The 25976-nt window shown below is 40.2% G+C and overlaps 1 protein-coding gene across 1 annotated transcript in view; it reads right to left on the reverse strand.

Moving 5' to 3' along the window:
* The window catches only part of TMEM131 (transmembrane protein 131), a 69178-nt gene that overhangs the window by 34214 nt on the left and 8988 nt on the right, over positions 1–25976 (reverse strand). Inside the window, exons 2-7 of the mRNA XM_081196912.1 lie at positions 18631–18692; positions 16217–16257; positions 6313–6381; positions 3496–3619; positions 1507–1623; positions 80–202 (exon numbers count right to left, since the gene is read on the reverse strand). Of these exons, the coding sequence (XP_081053038.1) occupies positions 80–202; positions 1507–1623; positions 3496–3619; positions 6313–6381; positions 16217–16257; positions 18631–18692 (536 nt within the window). The remainder of the gene's footprint in view (positions 1–79; positions 203–1506; positions 1624–3495; positions 3620–6312; positions 6382–16216; positions 16258–18630; positions 18693–25976) is intronic.

Consider the following 25976-nt stretch of genomic DNA (forward strand, 5'->3'; position numbering starts at 1 on the left):
AGTATACAAAGAGCACCTGAAATACATTAACATTATATTTTAACAGGTAATTGTAAATATGAACAGTGCTCCTACATACCTGCAAAGGCTCACTATGGGGGTTGTGTATATTTATAATAGGAGAAAAACTGCTGTTTACTGGAACTTTTGCTCCTATAAAAGGGCGAAGTCTGTAAGGGTTTGGTACTCCTACACCAAATACCTGTTTAAGAAAAAGAAAACAAGTATCCCAGTGTGAGTAATTGTCTGCTTTCCACCTTTAAAACTCACACAATCATTGACAGCAAAGAAACACTATCTCTTTCCCAACTTGGAAGTTTACAGTTACAGTATTTTAAAGTGGTCTCATACAGTATCTATTGTTTTAGGATACAAGAAAATATATCTTTTTCTTCCTTTCAGGATCCACACAAGTGACAACTACAGACCAGCTTTTCTCTAAATACTTGTTTTGCAACCAGTTTTTGAACTTTTTATATGAAATGCAGATTTTCTTTAAAAAACAACTGGGTTGTTTAACTTAAGATCACTGAGTAGGGATGAGTCAAATACAACCCTTTGGATTTTTTTCTAGCTCCAAACCACAGTAACTTAGAGCACTACAGGTAGTAAATCATGATTATGTTCATGAATACAAAAAATGACATTCCCCCATTTTTTGTCATTCCTTTCAGTTTTCTAAAATATGTGATCTTGTTCTGCAAAAGCTACTTTGCCATTTAAATGTCCTTCTCTTAATTTTTTAAAAAACGATGTGGTGTGCTTAAATCAATCAACTGTATTAGATCAAGCATATTATCACCTTTCAAGTCAATCACTATTACTGTATCTCATAAATCAACAGAAGCCTGTTTTGCATTTTAATAGACAACTTGGAAGCTTTGCGCCTTGCAAATAGCTTGTTCATTTCTAAGCTGTAGGAGGCGCATTAATATTGTAAGACTTTTTGTAATCTCAAGTGCACGGAATATGCATAGCAGAGTGGCACTTATTGCAGGTGTCTCACAGCATCAAATAATATGTATATATTGCAGACAAATGGCATCTTGCTCCATGAGTAATTCCCATTTGAAAGCAGGAATGTCAATCAGAAAACCATGATATGTGGCTGTTGGTTTCAATTGAAAGCCTTGACTTTAGAGACATATGCTAAACTATGAAGCAGTCACACATTGCAGTACAGTAGTACCTCGGTTTAAGAACATCCCTGTTTACGAACTATTCGGTATACGAACTTGGCAAATTCGGAAATAGTGTTCCGGTTAGCAAACTTTACCTCAGTCTATGAATGGAAGCCGAACAGTGGAAGGGCACCGGCGGCGGGAGGCCTCATTAGGGAAAGTGCGCCTCGGTTTAAGAATGGCTTTGGTCTAAGAACGGACTTCCGGAATGGATTAAGTTCGTAAACCGAGGTACCACTGTACATGCTGAGCACCAATCTTAATAATGTGCTTTCACTTCTGTTCTCAATCATTTAAGAAACAGTAACATGATGTTTTCTCTTACCTGGTAAGTAAATACCCCATGATTAGATGTATTAATAAATAAAGTATTTTCTACGTTCCCCACCATTCTTGCAAGAAAAACCACATCAAATGATGTGTTCCCTCCTGGAACGATTTTCTGAAATATAAAACACCAGATATAACATGACATGTTGTTCATCTTAGAAGTCTAGTGCTTCAAATATGAGATCAGGCATTCAAACACAATTGATATGTAGAAGCTGTGTGTGAACACCCATGAGATAAGCAAGCCACGTACTATAGCCCTTTCTTTGGAAAAATCAATTTAAATAAAACTAGCATGAAAAATTGGGTTTTAGCCAAAACTTTTAAGTACCTTATAAAAGTTACTTCCAATACACTCTTTTTAATTTGGTTGATACTGCATCGAAACAAACAACTGTAAAGTACAACATGAAGGAAAAAATTCTTTTTTGAACATTATAGCAATATTACTAATGTGAAAGAACCCTGAACTGCTTATTGTTTAGCTTACTAAGCACATTGCTCCAAGTGTCTCAGGTTCCACTCTAAATGCCAGATTGGAGTACATAATGTAGCTCCTACAAATTGGTGCTCTGACTCATACTTCTCAATTGGCTTTAAAACACAGAAAAATTATCTGTTGTGACTCCTCCCTGAGCAAAGTTATATAACACTTCAGGAATCTTCTATTTTCTTATAGACTGCCTTACAACACCCATAATTGCTTGAATCAATGAGCACAGAGTGACCAGAAGTTTAGGAGATACCCATAATGAAGACTTTACTATCTGAGGAAACCTTTTCAGTTTCAGAGCCACATTATAGCATTGGTAATTTTCCAGAGGTCACAAGCGAGGGTGGACATGGCTAAAAACAAAGGCAGGTAGGGTCAAAACCACATACATACCCTATCCACACAAATCTATCCATTCACACACTCCACACCTCACACACTGTCACCTCCATTATGGATAGATAGATTTGATAGATTTCATTAAATATGTTAATTGCTTTAGGGAAGATGTGTGATCAGTTAAATCTTGTATTAGGATTAAGAAGGGAGTATGAATTTACAAGCTTTCCATAATCCCTCCCCCATTCTCCCCCCTCAAATATTAAACACTTGGATTTAAGCTCAAAAGATTATTTCAAGTGGCAGTAAAGAAACACACACCCTTGCTAATTAAACATGCTTCTGAAATAACAGGACAAAGAGAAGGACCAATGATCATTTCAGCTTTCACTTAAAGCTGGTTGACACCCTGACAGTGGCAGAGAGACACGTTCTTAATTGAAATACATGTTGTTGGTTATTTGCTTTTGCAAGTGCCTTGTAAAATGCAGCCTTATTTGGAGCCTTTTTCATATATTTTAGGCACTTGGTTAGTAGGTTTTACAAAAAATATGGTGAAGAAACACAATAAAAAAAAATACTAGTTATCTTAGCAGCTCATAGAAGCATGCACAAAAATGACAGAATCACTTCCAAAGGGGTGGCAACCATTTACTGGCAACTACTTATGAGTGCATAAGCTCGAAGTAGCAACTCCTACTGAAAATTAATGCATGAGCGGTACTCTGCTCCAGGCTGTGTTATACCAAAAAAGAAGTTCTGGTGAACTTGAAAACTCACACGTTACTTGGGGGACTTCGGTTCGTAATAGTAAAACTACTATCCTGGTATGGATTCCCCCCTCTCCCCCATGGACTTCTGGTTAGAAACCATTTCTGAGCTATAGTTATCCATTTTCCATATTCTTGAGAACACCAAGGCTATGGGCCAGAGGTTCTCCACCACTGCCCTAGAATGATGAAGAAACCTCCTGACATTTACTTTTCATATAACCCCTCCACAGAGAATTGTATGTGGCATAATTTTGTTGAGCTTGAATTTAAAGAGAAGCTATTTTAGTTACTGTGATGCACTTTGAAGTAAAATCAGTTTTTGCTGAAGTGAAACCAGCTTGCAGAATAATACCAACTTTGAAAAACAGAGCTAACTTACCCTGTTTTGAAAAAACGATGCATGAAAATGTGAGGTTGTTGCAGATATTGATACTAATATAATAGTTTCTTCTGCACTTGGATTGTGCAAGTAAACCTTTTCCATTTTTGGCATCCCTACTGGCCTGTATTAAAAGAGAGTAGAAAAAGCATTTAAATTGTTTCCTTAATTGCCTACAACCACAAAATATTTATAGTTTTATGGTTGCAAGGAACAAACAGGTGCATTTTGTGAATGGCCACTGTCAATTATTATTATTAAAATTTATACACCGCCCTTCATCTGAGGATCACAGGGCAGTTTACAATATAAAAACACAATATAAACACCATAGTAACAAACAATAACCCCCCTCCCCACAGTTTAAAAGGCCATAGATTGTTTAATTAGCCAGGGGAAGGGGAATGGTTTTGCCTGGTGCATTAAAATATGCAACGAAGGTGCCATGCATGCCTCCCTGTGGAGAGCATTCCAAAAATAGGGAGCCACCACTGCAGAAAACGCCTGTTCTTGTGTTGTTACCCTTCAGACCTCTTGCAGAGGAGGCGTATGAAGAAGGACCTCAGATCATTATCACAGGGTCCTGGTCCTGTACTCTTTCTTTGCATTTCCTTTCCTCCTGACCTTACCATTTACAATCCTCCTCCTCTACCCCACCCAAACCTGTATGTATGAGACATCAGGCCAATGCAGAGGGGATGGGAGAAGCTGGGTAAACTAATCCCAAGCCTCAGAGGGCTAAGCTGGCCAGGAAGGCCTGCCAGGGACCAGCTTCTTTGTTGTTTGAGTTTATTATAACAAGACTCCTGCCCCAGGCCTCAGACAAGCTCTGCAAGACCTGTGATACATACACACACCCATTACTCAGGATAACACTTCATGCATTTAATGAATTAGACTGTAATCCATGAAACCTTATGGTGCAATGCACTTGTTAGCCTTTTAAGTTGCCACAACTTCTTGTTGTATTCCCTACAAGTGTTTGTGTCATTACTTTATTGCAAGCATATAATTATTCATGATGCAAAGTTATAATTGCTCCAATAAGCTGATAGGACTCATCAGGGCCTCAGGGATTGGTGGGTGTCAGGGTCTAGTCCTTCTCGGTAGGAGACGATGTTCAGCTGTAGGTATTTTGGCGGCGAAACCCTAGTTAGGGTCTCGGGTGCCGGTTTTAGGCCTTGGTCTATATTCTATATCTGTGAGTCAAGGCAGCATATTGATGCACCCCCATGCGGTGGCGTTTGCAGGGCCTGTTAAAGGGTTGATTGTGGGAGTCACTGGCCCTACAGCGGCAGCATATAGGTCAAACTCCTGGCTAGGTGAAGTGGGAGGGTATGCTGTATAAGTTTACGCTTTACAGTCCCCTCCCACAACACCTGATTGCCCTGTGCATCCTCAGCCCCTGTCGGGCATGAGCAGGATACCTTCCAAGGCCTAAGCCAAGGTTCCTACACCTGAAAATAAATGAAGTTGTGGCCTAATTTAAACCCATACATTCTTGTCATGTCTCATCTCTTGGGGGTGTGGTGGGCACCGGGGACAGGGTTTAACACGTGGGCTCGCAATTACTCATGATGCAAAGTTATAATTGCTCCAATAAGCTGATAGGACTTATTTTTATCCTGCCTTTCAACTGGCTAATAGAGTGGGCTAAGGCTGCAACTAAACAATTCTGTCTTCTGGCCTTAATCCAGAGATGTGCAGCATGCATATGCAGCAACTGTAGCACTGCTGCATTAATAACTCCAGGGAAATGCTGCACTATGACTACTGCCATTATGGCTGTATCTCCAGGCATTGAAAGACTAATGATGAGAAGAAAAGAGTGAGCGCTGTTCTGATGTTTAATTTATCAGCAGAGTAAATTAATATTCAAAAGCCAAAGTCATTCAACCTTGCACATTTTGACTATTTTATAGTCTACTTTTCATATATCCACTGTTGACAGACAACATTCCCCCACCCCAATATGGAGTTCGACTCAGCTAACCAAGCTATGTTCCTAGTAGGTCAGAAAAAAGCTTGGTTCTATCCAAGCCCCTTTCAGTTCCTGTCATACTACCAATGATGTAATCTGAAGAACAACATGGTCCAACTCCCTCCACACAGTGCTCCTTATCTGGCTGCTGCGGCATGAAATAAGTTCCCTGTTGGTGCACTTGAGTTGTATCTAGAGAAGGACTCACATGCCAGGGATCCTGAGAATTTAGTTTTTCCAGGGTCCCTGGAACCAGTAGATTCAAGTGGTAAATAGATGGCACCAAAACTCTGCATGTACAAACTGTAGTCTAACATGGCACAGTCCTCATATAACTACTGTATAAACTAGTGCTGCACGGAAAGCATACACAAGGATTAACAACTTCATCCTTTGGTATTACTGGAAAATCATATTAGATTTTTTCAGTCGAAGGGGCCTTTCCTCAATAAAGCAGACAGAAGCAGCAACAACAGATACTTCAATCATTCCTCCAATTTAGACTTCATTTATTCCTCCTCTTCCACCTGCTCCCCATATGTTTCTTTTCCCTCCAAATACAAAACCATGTGGTATAGCTGAAGTACAACAGGTGCAAATTTCTGCAAGTGTGAACCATCAATACTATGCATCCACTAAGGCCTGTTATATGACTTAGCCAACACACAGAGCCCCTTATACAGAAACTATGTGATTGATGCTGGGCAGATAAGGTTCTGGGCATCTAACATAAACATATTATCAGCTTTGCCTTTTTAATACATAGGTTTCTCAGACAGCTATTAACTTCCAGGTGCCTTCTATTTAGAATGCTAGGCAAAGTGTTCCCAACTTACTGCTCATGGAAATCCAGCATTGGTGGTTCAAACCGAATCGGTCTGCAATTCCCTCGATACATAGATATACTGTTGGGGAGAAATGAGAAGAGAACAAATTAAGATGACATTCAGTTTTTAATTCATGTTCACAATCTTCCAAATTAAGTTGCCAGTTAAGTTGAATGACAATCCAGGCTTGCATCCAGCAAAGTAGTCCCATTAGCCCAAGGACTGCCACTTGCACAACTGAACTTTCCTTCATGTTGCATCCCACTCCCACCAAAAATCTATTCTAGTTTTTCTCAGCCCTCTGGAGCAGTTCAGGGCAGTTCAAAAAAGGGTACCCAAACCCCTGTATATCACAATGCCTTTTTAGTATCAGCAATTGGAATGAGAATCTGCCTTAGATAGGCTAGAGAACTATTACAAATGTTCTTATTATACATGAATGACTAACTGTGCAATCCTAACCATATCTATTCAGTGGTTAGGTCCTATTAAATTCTTTAGGCTTTACTCCCAGATTAATTGGGAATAGGATTGTAAACCTTAGTTACATCTAAACTTGAGAGAAAGCCTATGCTGAAATATAAGATAAATTAAAGCCGTCAGGTGTAGTGTATCTTACGTGGGTCCCCAGGGTGATTACTTTTTAAAAAAGCAATGGGGAAAAATCACCCTCAATCCAGTGGATTTAAACTACAATCCAGTATCAATTATCTCATTCCTGGGCAAGGAGACAGAACAGGTGGTGGAATCTGAACTCCAGACAAACCTGAACAGTGATTATTTAGATCCATTTTAGTCTCGTTGCCAGCTTGGTGTTGGGGACAGAAACAGCCTTTGTTGCTCTGGTGGGTGAATGGTACTGGCAAGTAGATAAGGGAAGTGAAACTCTGTCAGTTCTTTCGGATCTCCCAAGCAACCACAGTATTACTCTGGGTCACCTTTCCAGAGATGCACTCTGTTATGTGCCTAGCATGTTTTCTGGAGGTCCCAAAATGTAGTGCTATGGGACTCCTGTTCCATCCATTGGACTTTTGCCTATGGGATGTTACAAGGTTCCATTTTGTGTCTCATGCTGTTTAACATTTTCTTGAAAACAGTGGGAAGGGTCATCTGGGAGTATGTGCTGAAGTGTCATCAATATGCTGGTGACATTCCCTTATATCTTTCATTTTAAGTGTCTAATTCTAGAAAGGCGGTCTAAAATATTTTAAATGACCAGTATTTCGAACACCACAATATTTTTTTGGTTTCTCAAAAATCCAGGGCAGCAGCAGGCACCCCTGCTAGTATAGAATATAACCAAGTCTCCATTAGTATATATTATTTATAAGCAGCAATGCTGAGATGGGAGATAAAACAGTAAGTTGAAATCTTTTTAAAAAATGAAATCCTTCCTTTCAAGCACTATCTGCAACGTAAATATGTTTACACAAACCAAAGGACATCAAGTTCTTTGAAATGTATTATTAGGTCACCAAATACCACTGAAACCACTGTGTATTAATGGAGTTGATAACCTCTAGACTCTAATCTAGCTAAATTTGAGATGTGTTTGGTAGAAGCTGCTATCTTCAATTTAAAAAGATTATGAATATAGACTTCAATGGCTTTGTTAGCATTATATTAAGGTATTTTAAACCAGGATGCTTTTAAGGGAATCCTAATATAACTGAAATGTTAACCTTTTAAACTAAAAATATCATACTATTTTCACATCAATTTTACAGTGTTGTAAAAAAATCCATTTAGGAAAGGTATATTTTCATAAAATTGATCTAGTGATGTAATGAATGGATATGATACCAGACAAATGTGTCCATTTTAAGGTTTTAATTAACTTTTGGAGTTAACTATACTTTGAAATTTCTATACCTCTAATAAATAAATATTATATATCTAAAAATAAATTTAGGCATACCACCCAATGCACAGATTCTTGGACATGCTAAAGTTTTCAGTGCTATTCCACTGACACTCCTAAATTTTAAACAATGTAAGGGAAACTTACAATGCTTGAACTGACTATTCATTGTAAAAAAATTATAAGTCCTCCAATAAAAAATATTTCCATGTACCTTTATTTTGTTTGAATATTACATTTAAATCACATCACATATGCTTCATGAATTCCTCCCCTTGCCTCACAAAAGTATTTAAGTTCTAACATTTTAAGTTATTCAAAAGGCTTTGGCAACATGCTAAATTAACATGGCATACTCTTCAAAGTTTGCTTACTAAATAAGTCAAACAAGCAAACAAAACCAAATCCTAATCAATTTAGGGAACTAGAAAATCTAACCAAAACCTGAAAACACTCATTTTTATCTAGCCTGCATTGTGCTTGAAAGTTTCATAACCAAGCAACAGATAGGGACCAACCCCAAAAGAGCTTTCAAGCAAAATATGTGAGACATGAGCAAGTTAAACTGTCTTCAGCTTTAAGTGTGAAAACTTGCTATTGCAAACTTGGAGCAATAAAGCGTACTAATAACTTTGAATAAAATAAAAACATACAGTATATTCCTCCCACTTTGGAAGTGGAAGATTAAGTCTTGATCAATGCTAACAGCATAACCACATTCCAACCATAATATACTTAAGAACCTACACAACAAAAAACACAACACAAGGTCACAAACAAGCTCAACAGAATTATGCAACCCCTGAATTGGTAGGCACAAGGACATCATGGTAGCTTTCAGATTTATTCAACTTAAGGTTAGAATTCTGAAGACAATTTCAGGCTCTGCTAGAAAACACTCAAAGTAGTTTATGCTGCAAACCCTTCTTGGAAATTTCTAGACCCTTTCCATTTCAAAACTATAACTTATCATAGGCAACTGGAAGCAGCAACGATGTAAAAATACAAAATATCTGAGAGTAATTCTTTTCATCAGAAGCAGCTGAGGTTAACTTTTTGTCCTTAAATGGCAAACTCCTGCTGGTGCCCAAGTAAATGATCACACCTTCACTGATAAAATATTCACTCTTTTCCTGTTTCTGCTCTGCACAGAGAAGGATGTAGAGGTGTGTGGGTGTGGGTGTGTATTCAAGTTTAGAAACTAAGATTACATTATTGACATTTAAGGTTTAAAATGAACACAGTCTTGCTTAGTTACCAAAGAACTTCTGTACTGCTTGTGTCTAGTCCTATCGGGCTGTTCATAATAATAATAATAATAAATATTTACCAATATCTGAATTGCCTTTTCCATCATGATCTAAGCTATGGGGAGTTTCAAAGAAGTCTAGTACAGAAACAACAATCTTATTACACCACAGGAGAGACTGCAGGCTGACTAGCAGATGCCCTAAGCTATACAAATATTTTACTTTATTGTTAAATTTATTCTAGTAATTGTACTATTGTTTGGAGCTTAGTGGCTAATATGCAACTGGAACAACAAGTGGACCCTTTGATATTTGTTAGAAAAAAAGAAATATGATGAGAGAATCTCACATAGCAGATAATAGTTTTCTGCCTTACTTTCCATTTTTCAAGGTTTATGTCTATGAGTGTCTGCAACTTAGGCAAAGGCACAGTGTGTCTAGATCACGTACTTTAACTACAAACTTAAAAATCCACTCTTAACGAGCAGACATAGCACAGGTACCGTAATAACATTTGGATCAAACAGAAAAGGCCTATAAGCAGAAGTTTATGCAAGGTGCCGTCTTGTCCCAGACCTACATATCATATCAGTAACATGCTGTAACTACTTGCAACACACACACACACAAATACTGCTTAATTACTGCATGTAGATTACTGGGAATTTTTACCCCCAAAATCAAATTATTACCACCTCCAGTCTTTAAGAAAATTATAGACTATTATAGGAGCAACTGTGTGTGTTAGGGGGGAGGAATTGCATTCCTTGTGCTGAACAAGTCTTTTAAAGCCATGTTAAGGCATCTGTTCAGTGCAAACTTACGGAAGTCCCCACCTAGCACTGACTCAGCATATGCCTGCAGCACTCAAAGGTGTATTCAAGCACCTTCAGTCATAACTTTTGTTTACCTGGCCTATTAACAACGAACAGATAGTTCCATGAATGAATGCTTCATTAAAGGTACAGTCAGCCTTCCCACCCTGAGCAAGATTATCCAAGATCTGAACCTGGGAACTCTTCTACCCGAAGAGAGGATCATACCCTAGTCTAGGAGTGGATAACTTTGTTTTCCCCCGAGGGCCAAATCCCCTTGGACACTACATGCCTGCACTGGACAGGTTGCTGTGGAAGGTACAGGTTACTCTTACCAGAGGTCTGAACTGATTGCTTACAGAGGGTTCCCCTCTCTCCTCTCACCATTCCATGCATCTGACGATGGCTGCAGGTTGTGCATCTCTTCTCTACACTATCCAGCCAATGTAGAAACCCAGGTAACTTTATACCAAATCAGATCATTGGCTCATTTAGCTCAGTATTGCCTACTATACTGACTGGAACACCTATCCGGGGTTATGTATGTATGTATGTATGTATGTATGTATGTAGGGGACGCGGGTGGCGCTGTGGGTTAAACCACAGAGCCTAGGACTTGCTGATCAGAAGGTCGGCGGTTCGAATCCCAGTGATGGGGTGAGCTCCTGTTGCTCGGTCCCTGCTGCTGGCAACCTAGCAGTTTGAAAGCACGTCAAAGTGCAAGTAGATAAATAGGTACCACTCCGTTGGGAAGGTAAACAGCGTTTCCGTGCGTTGCTCTGGTTCGCCAGAAGCGGCTTAGTCATGCTGGTCACATGACCCGGAAGCTGTATGCCGGCTCCCTCGGCTAATAAAGCGAGATGAGCGCCGCAACCGCAGAGTCGGTCACGATTGGACCTAATGGTCAGGGGTCCCTTTACCTTTACGTATGTATATATGAAAATATATATGGGGCAAGACAAGTAAACTGATCACAAGCTGTTAAGGACTTTGAATACTAATAATAATCTTGGAACTTGGCCCTGTAACAAACTGGCAGCCAATGCAGATCTTTGAGCAGAGGAATAATAGGAACTTGCTCCTGACAATAATCATACTGCAGCATTCTGTACTAACTGCAGTTTCAGGATCAAGTGCAAGGAAAGCCCCACACTGCAGTAATCCAGCCTTTAAATTACCAATTTCTGGACTACTGTGATCAAGCTATCAGGTCCAGTTGTTGTACTAGCTGAAATAATAAAAAGTGCTCCAGGAAGACTTGCAGACTGCATGCCTGTTCTTTAAGAGGGAGTGCAGCTCTGTCTAGGGCAAGCAGCTGGCCAATTTTTCAGATATGAGAACCACTCGCCCACAGAGCCTCTGTCTTGCCAGGATTCAAGCTCAGCTTAATTTCCTGCATCCAGGTAATGTTCCAGAGTCTGGATGATCTCTCTTGATTCAGATGTTATGGAGAAATAGCACTGAATCTTGTCAGCATACCAATGGCACCTTGCCCCAAATATCCTAATCATGGTTCCCAATGACTACATATGAATGTTAAAAACATTGGAAATAAAACACGGCCTGTGGTATTTCATAGCATAACTGTCAGGGGGTTGAAAACCACACTCCCATTGCTGCTTCTTGGGATCTGTTATTTACTGACTGACTATACACTACAGTATATCTCACTAAAACAGGGCCCAACATACGGGGATCAACATAGGTGAACACGCATCTCCCAAATTGATTGTAGCTTTGTGATGACCAATTATAATTAGCAAATAAATTGGACTGTCTAACACAGTAGTGGAGAATCTCTGGCAGCCAGGTTTTTCCATTTGGTCTGTGAGGCAGTTTTGGCCAACTGATGCCCACCTACATACACCTGATGTCAGATATGAGGCAGGTAAAGTCACAGCTGGGCCAAAAAGTACCGTATTTTTCGCTCTTTAAGACGCACTTTTTCCCTCCTAAAAAGTAAGGGGAAATGTGTGTGCGTCTTATGGAGCGAATGCAGGCTGCGCAGCTATCGCTGAAGCCAGAACAGCAAGAGGGAGAGCTGCGCAGCGCCTCTTGTTGTGATGCCTTAGCCTGATCCTCCCTCCTCCTTCCTCTTCAACAACATTTGATTCAGAATTTTTTTTCTTGTTTTCCTCCTCTAAAAACTAGGTGCGTCTTATGGTCAGGTGCGTCTTACAGAGCGAAAAATACAGTAGTTTGAAGTCTCTGAAAATCAGCTGGTTGTCTGTTCTTACAGGGAGCCCTGAGTGGCACTTCAAAGTACTATCTTTTTTTTAAAAAAAAGTTTTTATTTTTTGTAGTACACAAAGAAAAAGGAAAAAAACCCATTACATCTATACCATACAAAACCAAATAGACTAAATACAAACCGACTCAAAGACACAAATGACTTTCCATCTACTCCTTAATTCAGATACACAAACTTGTTGCTGATACAAACTATTATCATAATTTAACTGCATCTTAATTTATCTTAGGTCTCACATCATTCTTAAAGCTACTACTGAAGTTAATCAAATGCTGCAACAGAGTTTAAGCTACTGTAATTATTTTTCAAATATATTTTGAAGCCTTCCCATTTAGATACAAATACCTGTTTTGGTTTGTTCTTTATTTTTTCAGACAAACTGTTTAGTTCCGCATATTCAATCAATCTTTGAATCCATTTCAAAGTACTACCAGGTGATTGTTGGGGCTTCCAAATGCCAAAAATTGCAAGGGTCATAAATACCAATACCATTGTGATGTCAGATGACTGAGAGGAGATTGGCCATGCCCATCTGTCAGACTTGGCCACGCAGAGTAGGGGAGATAAAGTTCTGCCTCGCTGGTCACATCCATTTCCCCACCCTTGGCCTAATGAGTGACAGAAGGGATGAGGATTCCTCTCAATTAGACCTTTCATCATATCTGAGATAGTGGGTTCCTTACAACTCACAGTAGGCCTGGCCTTAGGGAAGCAGGAAGACAACAGCTGTGGTAATTGTTTATGATACTACTGATGACACAAATTTATCTCAACTCATCCACTATATATATTTTTAGGCACTGCAACTGTAAATTTATCATGCTATTTGTTCCTTGACCTGTAATTAACTTTTCTCTTGATGTTTCCAAAGACTCTTTCGGATGCCAAGGCAGTGGCATCCCAATTGTACAAACAGTAACTTCACAGGCAATTCTATATATGCCCACTCAAAACTATGCCTCATTAAGTGCAATTGGACTTATACCTAGGTGAGTATAGGTTTGTCATCTTAGGCTCTTAAAATATTGAATACCTTTAGATCAAGTACTCCATAGTGCCATTCCTTGCATTTTTAGTATCAATTACCAGTAGCTTCACAACAATTTGCATAGATTCAATGACCTGACAGTACTTCCTCTTTTATTGTTTAGCAAATATTCAACAGAAGTAACTGAAAATTTACTATTCTTAAAATAACATTTGATGCAAATGGAGAGGTTAAGATATCATGTTGAGTGACTGAATGCTTCTGGTTTCTGTTTGGTTTTTGGAAACTAGTGTTCATATGTCCTCTTGTAAAATTAAATCTGGCATTTCAAAAGTAGAGTAGAAAGTGAGTGTAGCAGCTAAGCTAACATTTATATATCTATGTAAAAACCAAATGAATGTTCAAATGCATTAGCTAGCTGTTTCCTCTGGTGCCTTTAAATGACCTGACAGTTTCATTATGCTACTTCAGCTTAGACAAAACAGCTAAAATGTTTTACAAATTTCCACTTTAATTTGAAGGATTCCAGCATGCTATGCATGCTCTCAGTGCCTAAAACAAAGATATCTATATACCCATAAATAAGGTAAAAAAACCAACTACAATCTTGCAACTGCAATCTTCCAACTACAATAGGAACATTTCTTTTTTAATTCCATGCTTTGTGTCTTTGACTCTTCAACTCCTTATTGTAGTTTTTTAGACTTTTTTATATATAGCAAATGGTCCCTAAGTTAACTAAATAAATAATAAGTACAGGAAGACTACTTGAAAGTAGCTTTACAACTACTGTAGATGCGCTAGTGATTAGCTAGCAAAAAATACATGTGAGATGCAGACAGGAATTTCCAGTGCTAAGGAGAGAAGCATATATGAATTTCACCCAAAGAGAAAAGCATATATGAATTTCATCTCTGTTACTCTGCACACCTCTCCTCCAACAGCCTTTCAGTCATGAATTATCACTCTCCTGGGCATTATGATGCCATAGCTAATTGTTACTATTGTCTGGAACACACCAAAACTAGTGTCCATATAGCTGGTTGTATCACTTGCAACACAGCAAAGCTGAAAACCACAGGCTTTTTCTAATATGAACTGATAGGAAGGAAAGTTTGGATATTGTGAATCATGTCATTTCATTGGACTAAATACTACTGAGGTCATTATCCTCCTAACGTACAATTTTAAGCCTTTACAAATGGCAAAATGGCAACACCATTGCTAAGCTAGTGTGTGATCCAGCTGCACCTACTGACAAGTGGCTCTTAATTGGGCACAGTGACATTTACATAACAAGCAGCTGTACTCAACACACATTACCCTTTTTAAAGAAAGATATGTAAATGTTTTTATTGTAATGTGGTGCTCTGTCTCTTTTTAGAACTGAACTGTCAGATAAGCAGCTTTCGTCTAACCCCTGTCTAGGTCCACTGAGGGGTGCCCCCTTTTCCTATTGGGTGTTTTAGCTTTTTAAAGAAAACTGGAGACTTAGGGGAGTTAAAGAAGAAAAAAAGATTTTACAGTATTTTACAACAAAATTGGTAAAACAGAAGATGTGTCAGGAGACAGTTACTGTTTCTTGAAAGAATTCTATCATCTATCTGTCTGTCTGTCTATAAACTTTGGTGGATGTTACAGGCTTCTCAGCAAGATGGTAAATGCACAGCGTATATTCAGTTCCTTAAGCTAAGCTAACCTCAGAGATGTTACAGTTTATGCTCCCGATTGAAGTGCAGAATGTTTGAGGACCGAACATTCGCAGGGAAACCAAAATGCTTGTTTACAAAGCTATTATCTTCCAAAGCAACTACTCTATTCCCAGCTTAAGAATGGAAAGCAAAATACCAACAAAAGAGGTTTAAAGAGTGATCTCCAGCCCAGCACTGTGCAAGCTACACCACTCTGGTAGAATTTCACCACACGGCACCAACAGACTCTGGTCTACCTGAGCTGTCCATTACACCCACATTTTACAGACATCCTGTCAAATAAAATGGCATCTACAAGGAGAAGCACAGTTCCAAATAACACTCCACCATCAGGTGAATATCACCTCTGTTTTCTTCAGAAAGGAGGAAAGGAGAAGTGATTTCTCTCTCTTCCCTACAGGACTTTTGCAGAAGACAGAAGCAGTTAACATATCTTCTACAAGAGCCCAACTCTAGCCCAATTGCAAACATCCCCCCTTTCCAAAGTTTTCGGCATGATTCTGGACTTGTAGAAGCGAGAAATCCATGATAACACGCCCCCCCCCATAACGGTTATCCAGAAATTGTGGCTAACTGGGCTGGAGAGATTTTAAATGATACAAACCTATGTAATTATTTGATATTCCCATGATTGTCTGGATACCTTCATGGCTTTCAAGATTACCAAGCCAGTTCATATGATCACATGAGGAGGTAGTTAAATGTCTTTAATATAAGACTTGACAACCTTGCCTTTACCAACAAGGCACCATGTTCAGGAGATGAGAAAAGTATCATCAATAGCTACTCTGTAAATGCCATTTCATACGAATGATCACGTATCAATGTATACATATACTGACAATTGTGATTATCCTCTGAGCACTGAATTAAAAGGTGGAATAGCAATCCTCTAAATAAATAAAATAATTTCCTTGGATTAAGCAAACAATGTTAATGGTTTGGTTCACCGAAACAGTCAAACATTTTCAAATTATAAGATAATTTTAAGCATTGTTTGGAATTAAAGGAAACAATGGGCTGTGGAAAAACTTACCTTTTCTGCTGATATGAACTGAGGCCAATCGTTGTCTCAGTCTGAAAAGAAAAGAATAGCAAATTTCAGCAACAAAGTATGTTCCTTGAAAATTTATTGATAAGCAATCAGAATACACAGTATCTTGCGTAAATCTCAAATCCAACTCTTTAAGAGTGCAATCCTAACTATGTTTCTCTTCAGAAATAAATCCTATTGAATTCAATGGGGCTTACTCTCAAGTAACTGGAGGTAGGATTGCAGCCCAAAATATCAGCTTCCAATTATTCAAAACCTCTTAGCTCTTGTCAAGGAGTCTTATAAAGAAGCACTACTGCCCAGTTTCTCATATGATAATTTACAGAACAGTTCTATGCATCTTTACACAGATGCAGTGCTTTTTTCTGGGGGGATGCAGTGATACGCATACCCCTAAACATTTTGTGATCTTTGTACTTTTTACTGTATTTATTTTCCCCGACTTGAACTATAAAATGGTGATTTTCTTGAGGCAAAATGAGAGTACCCCTAAACATTTTTTAGAAAAAGAAGCACTGCTCAGATGTACTATAGAAGTAAGGAAGTTCAATAAAACTTACTCCCAAGTGCATTACCACTAATGTCAGGCCATTGGCCCATTCAAATTTTCCACTTCAAATAACAAGTTGAAACACCTACTTGAGAATTATTTCCTAAGTAAGTATAGTAGCATAACTTTTAAGAGACAAGCTAATGTGTGTTTGATTAATTTAATCTTTTATCTCTCATTGTGTCTCAGCTGCCCTGCATAGATATGTACACACAGGTCCCACTTTCCAAACACAATGCACTTCCAGGAAATCATTTGTTAGGTGACAGACTTCCATTATTTGTATGGGAGCATTTCTAATCCGTTATTTGTCTGATTTCCTTCCCTGTTTTCTGCCTGAAACTGCTGCAGCCAACTAGCAACTTGATGGTCAGGGGTGCCGCAGGCAACACTAACCTCTGTCCCTCTTTCCTTCCTTCCCTTCTCTGATGCCCTCTCGCATCTCTGCCTCCCAAAAGCTTGTGTGGCTGTTTGTTGCAGCAGTCCTGGCTAAAAGCTCCCCAGGCGAATGGTACCTCTGGCGCTGGCCAGGGGGTGCTGGTTGCCAGGAGCTGAGGCGGCCTTGCAGCAGGCAAGCAAGTGGATGAGGGAGCCAAGCCAGACAGTCCACCAGCCTTTGCTGTCGGGAATGGACAGACAAAATGGGAGCCCAGGCAGGTACGTACCATGCTGGCCTTTTTGTGCTTGCTGTGTGCAATGCCTGCCTGGGAGCTGAGTGCCCAACACCAAAGAGGAGCCACTGCTGCCTCCTAAGGTGAATAAGGTGTTGGCCTCATATTCACCTTTGGCCAGTCTACTAAGGCTGGGGGCATCCTCTTCCCAGGCCCCTGCGGGGCAGCGTGAGGAGGCACTTCTCTTTGGGGCAGGGGGGGGGCAGCTCAGAAACCAGGGACAGTGGCAGTGGCTGCTCGGAGGGCTCCCAAGGTGAGGGGAGGTGAATGGGCTGAAGGAACACTCCACAAGGGAAGGTGGTTGAAAAGGGGTGATGGGTTGGCGGCTCTGCAGGCAAGGGGTAGCATAACTGAGCTTCTGATGCTTGAAGCCCATTTCCCCACAGGGGAGCCAGAGAAAGAGTGTAGCTGGTCAAGGAAGCTGTGGGCTCAAAAAGGTTGAAAACCTCTGCATTAAGTTATAGAAGGGTTTAAATTTAATCGCAGAACAGGGAACCATTTCTGTGAACAGTGCGCAAACTGTAAACTGTGCTATGGGTCACACCAATGTTTTTGCTCTTCTATCACATACACAAAGCCCCTCCCAACCTCTATAAAACCACCCTGAGACCTCTGGGTATAGGACGGTATATAAGTTCAACAAATAAATAAAAAAATAAGAAATATATAAACACCAGTTTATGCTGCTATCTGTAGGGCAACTCTAATGAGGTGCTAATGAGAATTTGAAGGTACTGGAATCATAAAGATGATGCTATATGCAATACTATTTCACCAGGATCATCCACTCAAGTTCATATAAAAGATACTGCATGTTTGTATGTATGTGTATGTATGTATGTATATCTATCTATCTATCTATCTATCTATCTATCTATCTATCTATCCTCCACCAAACTCATAGGATTGAATGTGCATAAGATTGCAGTCTCAGCTTTCAAGTAAATAATCTTGTTTAGCAACATTACACAATTGGATTCAGCCCAAAATAATTGAACACTGGAAATTTGCAAGGGGCCACATGGAAAAGATGAGTCAAGTTAGACTTGAAGTTCCAGCCATCAATTTTATTTCTTCATTAAGAGACTTCAAGAGAACACAGCAGACTAAAGAAATTTTACTACACACAACAGCAATACAGGACAGACCCATTTATTTTAATAAAAAATATTTACCTGTAATAGGCCTCCTTCATCAAAGCGTAGAACTTCTATTATGCTATCTGACTGGATGAAAGCTGTAAAGCAAGAGAAATACAAATTAAAACTTCATTGTGATCAAGTAATGCTGTCCATCTGGAGATAGCTGTGATGTGGTCCTCCAGTTACCCACCCCCTAAACATTTAAAATAAAAACAACTTAAAGTTTGTCAATAGTATAAAGGCCCTGCCAAGCCAAGGTTTCCATCTAGTCTTGTATCTTATTTCCAACAGTTGCTAGTCAGATGCTACCATAAAGCCTGCTAAGCAGGATTCTCGTTGCTGTGACTCCCTACATTTGCTATTTAGCTGGTCCCCAAAACATAGGTGCTTTATCTAGTTATCATGGCTAATATTGCTTTTCATATGCAGTTTCATGCGAGACTGCGCTAACATTTTTAAAAAGGCATCTATACAGTGACCATTCTTTGGGTTTGGTCAGTCAACCAGCTACAAGTCCACCTAACAGTTATCTCATCCAGTCCACATTCTACCACCTTATCCATAATAATACCATTGGGGAATTTTGTTGAAAGTCTTACTAAAATCAAGGTACATTACATCCACAATATTCCCCTGATCCACATCTGGCATGACTTGTTTTTGAGAAGCCCCTGCTAATCACAGTGTCCTATCCTAAGTGCTCACAGACCGACTGTTTAACTTAGCTGTTCTAGGAACTTTCCTAGCATCAACGTCAAGCTCACTTGTTGGTAGTTATCTGGGTGTTCTGCCTCCCCTGTTTTGAAGAGGGGACAACATGTGCACACCTGCAATCCGCAGGGACCTCACCTGTTCTCCAAGAATTATCAAGATATTTTAGACAGAATGTGATGGCCTGGGAATCCGATTCAGAGGCTGAACCGGAGGAATCCCAGCCTGCACAGGAGTCCCCGCCTCCAGGGCCGGCTGAACTGGGGCAGGGCCTTGATTCTGAAGTGCCTGCACCTGTGCCGGATCCTCAGGAGCAGGCACCAGGTGAATCCACTCTGGCTCCGGAGGTGGTTGAGGACTCAGTGCCTACAGGTGAGTCTCCCCCTGGGTCCAGTAACCTTTCAGCCTCTCCTGAACTGCAGAGGCTCAGGGCAGAGAGGCGAAGGGAACTGGTTTCCCCCAGGAGGAGTGCTCGCCTTAAGGCCAGGAGAGGCGGGTCTCCTGGGGGCTGGGACCGCCCCCGGCCTCAGAGAAGATAAAGGCCAGTCAGCCCGGTCCCAGGTTGTGGGAGCAACGTCGCTGATGAGCTGTTTCGGCCAGCATCCAGTCCTGTTCCCCCAGAGTTCCTGTCCTTGCCCGGCTTCTCACTGTGGACCCTGCTTTGCCCGAGGAGGACTGTCTGGCGACCCTCAACTCAGGTCCTGGACCTCGCCCCATGGTAACCTCCCCCCTGGACCAGCACACAGAAGCTCTGAGATTACACTTGCAAGTTCCTTTAGTATGCTAGTAAACCCTTCTCTGAGTATTTCTTACAATGGAAATTCACCCAGTAGTTCCTTAAGCTTTTTGAAATCAGCCTTCTTAAAGTCTAGATTGCATGTCCAACTACACTCAGCCTCCCCTTGCTTGTGTATAATGAAACCAAAGAGGACATTATCACTTCCTACCAAGGTTTCCTGTACTTTCACTTTGTCAATCAGTTCCTCCGTGTTGGTGAGGACCAAGTTGAGATGACCCCCTTGTTGCTTCCTCGGCCTTCTGGAAATGTGGGAAAGTGAGGCAATTGAGGAATTTGTTGAACCTTACATTCTTAGCAGAGTATGAGTTCCAAAAGATATTGGGGTAGTTGAAGTATTCCATGATTACCATTATCTCTCTTTTTGAATGTTTGGTGATCTGCTCTATGAAGGCATCATCCAAGTCCTCAGTCTGGCTTGGAGGTCTATAGCAGACACAGTAAGACCACTGTTGTTTCCCTCTCCTACAATTTTTACCCATATACTCTGAGTATAAATCCAAATCCTTTGGCTTCATTATACATCCAAACCTAACTTGGCTCACTAACTTTGGGGCCAACAAACCAGGATTTCAAAGCATGCCTGAAGTTGTTTTGTGAATCTTGGCTTGCATTAAATGTGGTTTGACATTATGTCCAAGCTCAGTATTCTACTTTAATTCTATTTCTGTATCACTCTACCTTGTCTTACTACAGTAATGAGAGGGAAGAGCAGCTAAAAAACAAAAATGCTTACATGGCTGAAGGACACTCACTACACTTTCACAGACCTTTTCCTCCTTCCTCATTCTGTTTAGCAATAGACTTCTTTCCCCAACCACTTCCTTGCTGGTAAGCTCTCCACCCCAAAATTTAAATTTCCACAGGGATCTATTATGAGAGCTGTATGTTAGACACAATGAGAACTATATGTTAGACACAAACCTTTGCTCTCAGCACATTACATCAAAGTTCAACCAACATAAATGCTGTTTGGCCTGAAAGCCTCTCCTGACCACCATCACACATTTAATTCCTACTATACTTTTTCTGCAACAATCCATCCACCCTTTTTATATCTAAAAATCAAAGTTACTATTAACACCATTACTTCTTCTTGCTCAGAAATAAAGATTTTGTATTAATAGAAAGTCTCTCTCTCGTGACTGCAGAAGAAATGATTTTTTTTGATAGGGTTACGAGTTCACAAAAAAAGGCTAACAACACTTCTCATGGAATGTGCCTAGAAATGGAGGAAGAAAGGGATACTTTAGAACTGTTTTTTGCTCATATGTCTTGGGAAGAGGAGAAGAATGTTTTGAAGCCAGACAAAAGTAGAAGAATTGACATTTCAGTGGTGTCTTGCTGGTCTTTGGGCAATGAAAAAGACTTTGGTATGTATACTAGCTGGGTGTTCAGAGGCACAACAAATCAACAAGGCAAAACAGATTACATGCTATACGAATATATGAGAGTTGAATCCTTGCTTATTAAAACAAACCATGGTTAAAAGAAGTATACAGTGCCTACTGGCCCATCCCTATATATGTATATGTGCCTTGACATTAAAAATGTCAACAAATCAGGACTTGCCTTTTAGATGTCATGTTGCTTGCTTATTCTTCTATAATTTTAACTTAAATAATACCTTCTACCAATTGAGACATAAACTAGGAGGAAAGGCCTGTGATTTTTTGGCTCCCCATCCCTCATATTATTTTTATTTTATTTTAATGATGTTACATTGCCTACCTTCTAATCTTCCAAGAAAGATGGACAATTTTAATGGCAGCAAACATTATTAAAGGCAGCAAATTCACATCTGAGTCAAAAATATTTAGGTAACTGACTGGTATGAGTTAATTCTAGGATGTTATACTCTCATATCTATTTGACTTGACTCTGCAGATGCATCAAAAAGTGGTTCAGAATGCAAATAATTTATGCAGCTTATCTGTGATTTCTTTATCAGTATTTCTCCCACAGCAATGTTGTCTTGCTGAGGTGTCGCCATGTAATGCTAAACTGTGGTTAGTTTTATATGCTAATGCTGCCAGTATCTGAATATACATTTACCAGACAGTTGCTATGTTTTGACTCAATGCTGACTATGAACCACAGTTAGTCGAATTAGGTGATGCATGTAGCTCAGCACTTCCTACTTCACTCCTTCCTCTCGTGAGTAGCAAAACACACCATGGGAGTGGTTGGCCTGGCACTATATCCAAACCAGCATTTGCAGTTTATTTAGCAACAAACTAACTATGATCCAATCACCTTATGGTTTCATTCCCCACATCTGACTAAAGGAGGGAACAAAGTGGGAGTGTTCCAGCTGTGTGAACTAGCACACAGCTCGTGTAATTTATCTAACTGTAGTTTGTGGCTGCATGTGACATGCAAACAAAACCAATGCAAGGATAAGTGATCACACCCATTACCATAACATCTCTTTTTGGCTACCCTCCACACTCCCCATCCTATCTCTATCTCAAGATTCAATCAAAGAAACGGTAAGGTGTCCCCAGTACTACTTTACTTTTTTAACCTTTTGTTTCTACCAGCAGTGATTGTGTGATTTGATTAGTTTCTCTTAATGTTCCTAATTTATTGCATTCAATGACCTATTTGACATAGAAAGCAATACCAGTGCAACCAATTTTCCAAGATTTATACCAAGGGATAATTGTATCCCATGGATTGCAGGTGAGGGTAGCCAATGGTCTCAAACCCTCTGTGAGTTAGGGACTTCCTCTGCCTGTGAAGGCAGGCTCTGGTGGAAGAAGGTGGTTTCTGCATGTGCTGTAGAGGGAGGTAAGGGGCAGGTAGGGTTCATTAACTGGGGAAGGTAGCCCATGTAGAAGGAAAACACTTATCCTAAACCTCTGTTGCCTTGCAGGATATCTCTGAGGAGAAGACAAGGCTAAGGAGTAAATCCTATACAAATCCAGAGTGGGGTCCCTAAGATGGCTGCATGGATGTCTTGTATGTCTCCTTCTGGTAACTCCTGCAGCCAAGCTGATGCCAAACGTGTTGTTCTGCTTTCCTTTGGACAGCTTCAGTGAGGCCGAGAGGGAGGTTTTGTTACTGAGGCAGCCCAGGAACTCCATGCACACTGCCTAGGATGGCACGCTCTGGGGAGGTTACCGGTGCTGCCAACACTGTGGTTTGACTTCACCCCTGGAGGCGCACTCCGTTGTCTCTTGAGACAGATGGATGCCAACAATCCACTTCTCATAGGTCAGAAGAGTTATGCTTGGGTCATGTTTTGTGACTTTTCAGGATTCTTAACCCCTCCTTGCATTATTTAGAGGCATGTATGGAGGCTATCCCTACAAAAACGTTAAACATAAATGACTATGAATAATTACAGCAAAGCAAACTTAATTTGATAGCCAGTGTGGTGTACTGGTTGGTGCGCCAAAGGGTTTAAATTCCCACATAGCCAGGGAATTCAGTACAGTAGTTTACTTTGGGCTAGCCACTCTCTTGCAGTGCAATCTACATCACAGGTTTGTTGTGAGGACTCCACTGTCTCTCAAGAACAATAGGTCTGACTCAGTATAAGGCTACTTCCTGTGTTTCCAGCTTCTGCATACAGTGTGTTACAGTAGTCTAAGCAAGATATTATCAGAGTGTGGAGGAGACACAGCTGCCACACCAGTCACAACTGGAGAAAAGTACTTGGTGTCAAAGAGGCTGCAAGAGCATAGGAGCAAAGCAAGGAACAATCTCTAGGAGGGAATCTGATGCTTTAGGGCAGGGTTGGCTGATCTGTTTTCTGCCTTACTTCTAGATAAAATGTGGCACTTCACCTAAGAACAGAATTTGGAGTCTGAAACAAGGTAGCACCATTTGCTTGGTTATTTCCGTGCTCAATACCGCAGTGATTCTAGCAATATCTGTTTTTGTTTTTATTGTCAATGGAAGAAGTAAATCCATACATACAAGTGAGTACTTGCTTAATTTCCTATATTACAACAAATAAAGAAATAATTTGCAGCTATGGAATTCCCATGACTAAACTGACTTAGCTGTGATTCCTACATTGCAGGGGGTTGGACTAGATGACCCAGGAGATGTTTTCCAACCCTACAATTGTTATGAAATACTTTTCAGCTCCTGCCATCTTTCCTCCACAAATGCTATGTGCTAGTGCTTAAAATAAAAAAGAGTCAATCAGGTTCTACTAGTATCAAATTAGAACCATCTCTTCTGTACAGATGAAGTTTCTACCAAATCATGACTGAATGTATATTGTAAATCTAAACCTTTCATCCAACACCCACCTCTCATCCATGCACTGAGTCTCTACAGTTCTGCCTGGCTAGCTGGCCCTGCATATAAACAGATAGCACATCTGAAAGTACTATCTTAGGAGGTCCTGAACTGCCAACATCTCACCTACTAATATAATTTTGTTTTTCCAAGACTTCATCAGCAGTTCCAGGTGGCTATATTGTTATGTGTACCATAGCCACTATTAGTCTGCTGAGGCAGCATGTGATGCCTGCAACCTTCACACTTGGTCAGCCAAGGGAACAAATGTTCAACAAGCACAGACAGACCCACAACTGTTACTCAAATTTCATATACCAATAGGGCACACAGTGCTCAGCAGTGGACAGTTCCCACACTTGAACAGACTTCTTCTATGGGTCTAAGCTCTACCTTTGTCTCCTCAACCAACGACAAAGTAGATCATTTTTCTTTCTGACCATCAGATCTGGATTCCAAGACGCCAGTTACTGACATTATCATTGTCAATAACATCAACAATGCTAATCAGAAAATGCAATACAGTACTGGTTTACTGAAAAAACACAACACACACACACACACACACACACACAAAGTCCATATTAGAGGAGGAGGAGGATTTCCTAAAGCATGTGTCTAAGGCATGAATCCCTCTGCAGCAGCAGCCTTGTGTGGGTGTTGGCAGCACGATTCTGCCACCCGTGTGAGACCAGCAACATGAGTCATGTCCTATGGACAGGGATGATGCAAGTTGTACAACATCTGGAAGGTTACATGTTTCTCACCCCTGCTTTAGACTTATCTTCTATTAGTAGGGTAAGGAAGCTGAAAATAATGCCAATATATTTCACATCAGGCAACCAATGCACTCCTTTGGTTTCAGATAGTACATGAGTAGGTGAGTCTAAAAAGCCCAGGACATGAAATTTCATGGCTAGTGTTCAAAATTAGCCAGGTACCAGGCACATTTTGGACCTGGTGCGGGTCCAATTGTGACCATGTGGAGATATCTGGATGCCAAGATGGCGACTGAGGAAAGCAAAAGGTGACTTAGAGAAGGATATGAAATATTTTCCTTGAAACTTGAATTAGTTTCATTCTGGATTGTTTTAGTTGATGTTTTAATGTGTTGTAAAATGCTTCTAGATTTGTTCTTTGAAATATAAAGCGGTATAGAAATAGAATGAAAAATAAAAGTCCCATGGAGGGGATGGAACAGTGCCTAGACATTCCTTTGTGGCAGCTGCAGCCTAGGTTTAAGGTGCCATTTGAAGATTGCATTATATATCTGAGTTTCTATCACTGTTCATGACCCTCTAGAGGCTATGGTGGCTCATTTACCAGAAGTAATGTATTTAGCATTAACTCTGCAAGTATATACTAGATTCTGGCCAAACGAAGCCGCCTAGAGCAAAATATAAATCAGGAAGCTTAGTTTGGTCAGAATTGATTATACACTTCCAGAGTTAATGCTAAATACATTACTTCTGGTAAATGAGCCATCATAGCTGCTAGAGGGCCATGAAAATTTGTTTCCGAGCCTTTTTAGACTCCTCTACCCATGTACTATCTGAAACCAAAGGAGCACATTGGTGGCCAGATATGAAATTGTTACTAGATCTCCTACCCCACG

This window comes from Podarcis bocagei (assembly GCF_964188305.1).
Source record: "Podarcis bocagei genome assembly, chromosome: 6".
Classification (NCBI taxonomy): Eukaryota; Metazoa; Chordata; class Lepidosauria; order Squamata; family Lacertidae; genus Podarcis; species Podarcis bocagei.